This window comes from Hemiscyllium ocellatum, chromosome 6 (genome assembly GCF_020745735.1).
Source record: "Hemiscyllium ocellatum isolate sHemOce1 chromosome 6, sHemOce1.pat.X.cur, whole genome shotgun sequence".
NCBI lineage: Eukaryota > Metazoa > Chordata > Chondrichthyes > Orectolobiformes > Hemiscylliidae > Hemiscyllium > Hemiscyllium ocellatum.
The window spans coordinates 69,962,349-69,968,348 of NC_083406.1; the positions used below are offsets into that span (position 1 = coordinate 69,962,349).

Here is a 6,000-nt window from a genome sequence, read left to right on the forward strand (position 1 = left end):
CCAGATTGAATTTCAGTGTTGAAAAGCATCAGAAAGCCAATAATTTATTTTTTCCAGGAGCCCAATTTTATATCTTACATAATTATAAAATTTTATATTCTGAAAACAACCTGAAGATCTCCCTTCTTGCAGAAAGTGGAGTATCTTGATAATTATGCCATTAATCCTTTAAAGTAAACCCTCTTTCAAATGAAATGATCTACTTGTTTGAGAATGCTGCCTTTCCAATTTATTAGTTATGATGTAAAATGGTGAATCTCATTAGTATGTTGTTATGGTATCTTTTATGATGAAGGCTTCTCATGTAGTAATTATGGTAGAGTTGGATTGAAGGATTAGATGCCTGATATTTGTTAAGAGGTTAATGGAAGAGCAGCAATTTTTTTTTGACAAGGAATTCTTGGAAATCACATGGCTTCAGATTACTGTTCATTTTAAATACTTGAACTTGCTCCAAGAAAAACACTGAGTGTTAACCGATTCAGCATTTTTATTAAAGAAGTTTTGTTTCAGAATAAATCAATAGTTTTGTGTATATTAAAGAAATGTGGTTAATGGACCATTTTATTCTAAATTCAAGAAGGAGTATGATTAGCCTTATCAGGAACTCAACAAAATAATTACAGTTATGTTATGACTTGTAGAGCTTTGGAACGAGAGCAAGTTAGTGTGTTCTTCCCATTTTAAGCAGAACAGTTGATTGACCATAACCCTCCTGGGTACTGAGACCACAGAAACACAGAATTATTACAGTGCAGAAGGAAATCATTTAGCCCACCGAGCTTGCATTGGAAGGATCTTGTGAAATTTGAAAGAGTTGAGAAAAGATTGATAAGGATGTTGTCAAGGTTGGCGGATCTGAGATACAGGGAGAGGTTGAATAGGTTGGGGTTGTTTGCCCTGGAGTGTCGGAAACTGAGGCGTGACCTTATGGACATTTATAAAATCATGACGGGCACGGATAGGATAAATAGACAAAGTCTTTTCCCTGGGGTGGGGGAGTCACGAACTGGAGGGAATAGGTTTAGGGTGAGAGCAGAAACATATAAAAGGGACCGAAAGTGCAACTTTTTCACACAGAGAGTGGTGCGTGTATAGAATGAGTTGCCAGAGGAAGTGGTGGAGGCTGCTACAATTGCATTATTAAAAAGGCATCTGAATAGGTATATGAATAGGAAGGGTTTAGTGGGATATGGGCCAAGTCCTGGCAAATGGGACTAGATTAGGTTGGGATATCTGGTGAGCAAGGACGAGTTGGACCGAAGGGTCTGTTTCCATGCTGTACATCTCTGTGGCTCTATGACTCTATAACAGCTTATAAAACAGTAATTGCTGCTCCTGGAATTTGAAATATCACCTCCAACACCTAAAATACCTCAAAAAAGGAGCAGTTCTTTAAGCCCCATTTTTTTCCCATCCTCCATTTGGGTTACCCATATTCTAGCCCTCTTGAAATGAACACTAATATTCCATCTGCCTTCCTAACTGCCAACTGAACCTGCACATTAACTGCAAGAGAATCATGAACCAAGATACCTTAGTCATTTTGTGCTTTGGATTTCTGAAAATTTTCCCTAATTAGAACATAGTGCACACATGTGTTCTTCCTCCCAAAGTGCATAGCCTCACACTTTCCCACATTGCACTCTATCTGCCACGTTTTTGTGCACTTTCCTAGTCTGTCATTCTGCAGCTTTCCTGCCACCTCAACTCTATCTTTTCCTTCACCTATCTTCGTGTCACCTGCAAACTTAGCAACAATGTCCTCAATTCCTTTATCAAGTTCGTTAATGTATAATGTAAATCGTTGTGGCCCCAACATTGACCCCTGCAGAACTCCACTAGTCACTGGCTGCCTTTCCTGCAAAAGACCCTTTTATTCCATTCTCTTTCTGCCAGTCAGCCAATCCTCTATCCAGGCCAGTACCTTGCCCGAAACACCATGGGCTCTTATATTATTTTGCAGCTTCCTGTGTGGCAATTTGTCAAAAGCCTTCCACAAATCCAATTTTACCATGCACTTCCTAGAACTCTGCGATTTCTTCCTTAATAATGGATTATAAAATCTTACCAATGACCAAAGTCAGACTTACTGGCCTATAGTTTCTTCTCTTCTGCCTCCCTCCCTTCTTAAACAGGGGCATTACATTAATTATTTTTCAGACCTTTAGGATCCTCCTTGACTTCAATAATTCCTGAAAGATCAGCACACAATCTTCTCAGCTATCTCCTTTAGAACCCTGGGTGTAGTGCAACTGACCTTCAAAGCTTTCAGCTTTCCCAGTACCTTCCCTTAGTGATGGCCACTACACACACCTCTGCCCCTGACCCTCGTGGCCTTTCATTATGATGACTGGAGCAAACTTCCTATTCAGCTCCTCTGCCATTTCTTTGTTCCCGATCACTTCTTCTGCAGTCTCATTTTCTCTTGGTCCAATGTCCACTCTTGCCTCTCTCATAACTTCTATATAGTGAAAAAAACACTCTTGCAATCTTCTTTTATATTACAAAGCTAGCTTACCCACGTTTTTCATTGTCTCCCTCACTTTAATGCTGTTATGTTGGCTTCTGTAGCTTTTTAAAGGATCCCCAATTCTTTGACTGCCCACTGGTTTTCACCATGTTATATATTTTGTTTGCTTTTATGCTATCCTTGATTCCCCTTGTCAGCCTCGGTTGCCTCATCCTCCCCTTAGTATGTTTCTTCTTCCTTGGGATCACTTTCTGCTGTGCCTCCCGAATTGCTCCCTGAGATCCCTGCCATTGCTGATCCAGCCTTTTACCTGTTAGATTCCTCTTCCGAACAACTCTGGCCAACTCCTCCCTTATGCCTTTGTGATTACTTTTACTCAATTGAAATACCAGTACCAATTCCAGCTTCTTCTTTTCAAACTGCAAGCTGAATTCTACCATATTATGGTTACAGCCCCTTATTGGTTCCTTCACGCTAAGTTCCCTAACCAAGTCTACTTTAAGCATCACAAATTCCAGAATTGCCTGTTGCCTAATGAACCATCTCACAGACATTCCACAAATCCCCTTTTTTTGTGATCCACTGCCAACCTGATTTTCCCAGTCCACGTGTATATTGAAGCTTCACCTTGGTTATTGTAATTGGGCCTTTCTTACAGGCCTTTTCTGTCTCCTGATTTATTTGCTGCCCCACATCCTGACTACTGCTTGGTTGCCTGTACAAAGCTCCTATTGCAGTCACTTTTCCTTCACTTTACACTCTAATTCTATACCTTTTGACTCTATATCACTTCTTACTAGTTCATTTCTTACCAGCAAGGCAACCCCACCCATGCGGCCATTTGCCTCCTTTTGATAGGATGTATGTTCTTGGATAGTTAGTTCCCAAATGGGAATCCAGTTTTCGCTTGATACTTCAAAATTAATCTTTGCATGGTCAATAGCTGTTCAAAATTGTGATACATGAAACAGAAACATTTATGTTGTGTACTATACTGATTGCCATTTTTTGTGCTTCCAGGTATTTTGTCCACGTTTTCCATTATTATGTACAGCTTTTGGATTCAAGCTCTCGTTGCTGTGGTGGACCAGATCGCTGAACCACCTAAATCATGCCCGCATCCAAATCTTAAAGTTCAGTTTGGTTGGTCTTTCATGGCAGCTCCAGTAGGGATAGTCTTTTCTTTACTTGCAGGTTTACTTTTCATTCATTTTGGGTGTGTTGCTCAAAATAAAAAGAAGAACTTAGAGTATTCTTTGCCACTTGATAAAATTGGTAATGAAGATCTCTGATTGTTTCAATTACACCTCATATTTTCAAGCTATGATTTCTCCTTCCCTGAATATTCTTCACATTTCTCCAGTGGTAATGTTGGGTCATCTGCCACCCTTCTGTTATTGAGCACCAACGTAATTCTTTATGTTTGAGTTTAGATATAGAATGATAATGGGCTGTGCTCCTGTGCTCACCTGACATCTGCACAAATGTCATTTTGCACAGTGAATATTGGACAGCAACCAGATGTGCCAACCTTGACTCTTTTCCCCTGCACTGATCCAGAAGCACCAAGGTAAACCATAATGTTTTTACAGACATCATTTTATTCAATGTTGACTGTCATCTTATTTGGTATGTTTCAGTCTTGTGCATTTCTCCATTTGAGTCACGGGGGCTAACTTTCCCACTAAATATTAACTCCTTAAAAAATGAAAATGAGATTTAATGTAACATATAATCAATATTTTATTTAATTAATTGAAGAAAGAAAATCAATACTTTGTGGTCTCCATTTTCAATTGTGCACTCTCAGTAGACAAGGTCTTGCAACAAAAAGGCAAGAACAGAAAATGCACTTAATACTCTTCAGTAACACAGCTTTAATACGTCTCTGATATCAGTCATTTGATTATCCTGTATAATTCATAACTGTATTTCAGAAACAGAAGTGAATTTGTTCAAGATTGTAATGTCACCCCGAAGTACTTATAATGTTTCATAAACTAGTGTAAGCTTGCTTTTGTAAATGTAAAGATAAGTTCACTAATTCTGTCATCCAAATGGGAAGCCTCATTTTAGGAGGTGAGATTCTGCTCAGGAGTACTGTAGCCTTATGTCCAATCACATTTTATTTCTCAATGTCTCTGTAATAAGAGTGTGGGCAATATCATAAAAGGTAATCTCGACCACTTGCATGCTAAATGGGTCTGAAGAATGTATTATTCAATAATTTGAAATTTCTACTTTTTAACAAGTTATGAATCCATATATTTCAATTAGTACATCCATGTAGAGTCACAGAGTCATAGAGATGTACAGTACGGAAACAGACCTGTTGGCCCAACTTGTCCAGGCCAACCAGATATTCTAAATTAATTTAGTCCCATTTGCCAACACTTGGCTCATATCTCTCTAAACCGTTCTTATTCATATATCCATTCAGATGCCTTTCAAATGTTGTAATTGTACCAACCTTCACCACCTTCCCCTGCAGCTCATCCACTGCATGAAAAATGTGCTCCTCAGGTCCCTTTTAAATCTTTCCTCTCTCACCTTAAACCTATGCCCTTTAGTTTTGGACCCTCCTACCTTGGGGAAAAGATGTTGGCTATTCACCCTACACATGTCCATCATGATTTTCTAAGCCTCTATAAGGTCACCCCCTCAACCTCCAACACTCCAGGGAAAATAGCTCCAGCCTATTCAACCTCTCCCTATAGCTCAAACCCTCCAACCCTGGCAACATCCTTGTAAATCTTTTCTGAGCCCATTCAAGTTTCATTAAACCTTTCTTAAAGCAGGGAGACCAAAAATGATGGTCAGAGGAATTTCTTGAGAGCAGGATACCTTCAGGATATTTTGCCATCCAGGTTTCACTTAAATCTTTATGCTTGTTCCTAATTTATTCAATCTATAAAAAACATGTAGGATTTCATGATTTTCTTCATATTAATATATATGTATTGAATTTAATTAGGATGTTGTTTAGATTTAGTTCTACATCCATTTAATTAATTATTTGGGACTACCACAGCCATGTTAGAGGGATAAACAAGGCGATATTAATTTGGACCAACAGTGCCAAATGAATGTAGGTTTGTTGTGGTTCTGCTCGCCGAGCTGGAAGTTTTTGCTGCAAACGTTTCGTTCCCTGGCTAGGGAACATCATCAGTGCTGTTGGAGCCTCGTGTGAAGCGCTGCTTTGATGTTTCTTCCGGTATTTATATTGGTTTGTTCTTGCCGCTTCCGGGTGTCAGTGACACCCGGAAGCGGCAAGAACAAACCAATATAAATACCGGAAGAAACATCAAAGCAGCGCTTCACACGAGGCTCCAACAGCACTGATGATGTTCCCTAGCCAGGGAACGAAACGTTTGCAGCAAAAGCTTCCAGCTCGGCGAGCAGAACCACAACAACGGATACCCGAGCTACAAATCTTCAATCAGATTTTGAATGTAGGTTTGCTCGCTGAGCTGGAAGGTTCATTTCCAGACATTTTAGCTTTATTAACCAATTAACCTTGTTTTACC

The 6,000-nt window shown here is 39.5% G+C and overlaps 1 protein-coding gene across 1 annotated transcript in view; it reads left to right on the forward strand.

The window, feature by feature from the left end:
* Positions 1 to 5,617, forward strand: part of LOC132816741 (transmembrane protein 182-like) — a 52,284-nt gene extending 46,667 nt beyond the window's left edge. The window contains exon 6 of the mRNA XM_060826650.1: positions 3,494 to 5,617. Coding sequence (XP_060682633.1) covers positions 3,494 to 3,765 — 272 coding nt within the window. The 3' untranslated portion in view covers positions 3,766 to 5,617. The remainder of the gene's footprint in view (positions 1 to 3,493) is intronic.
* Positions 5,618 to 6,000: the final 383 nt, after the last annotated feature.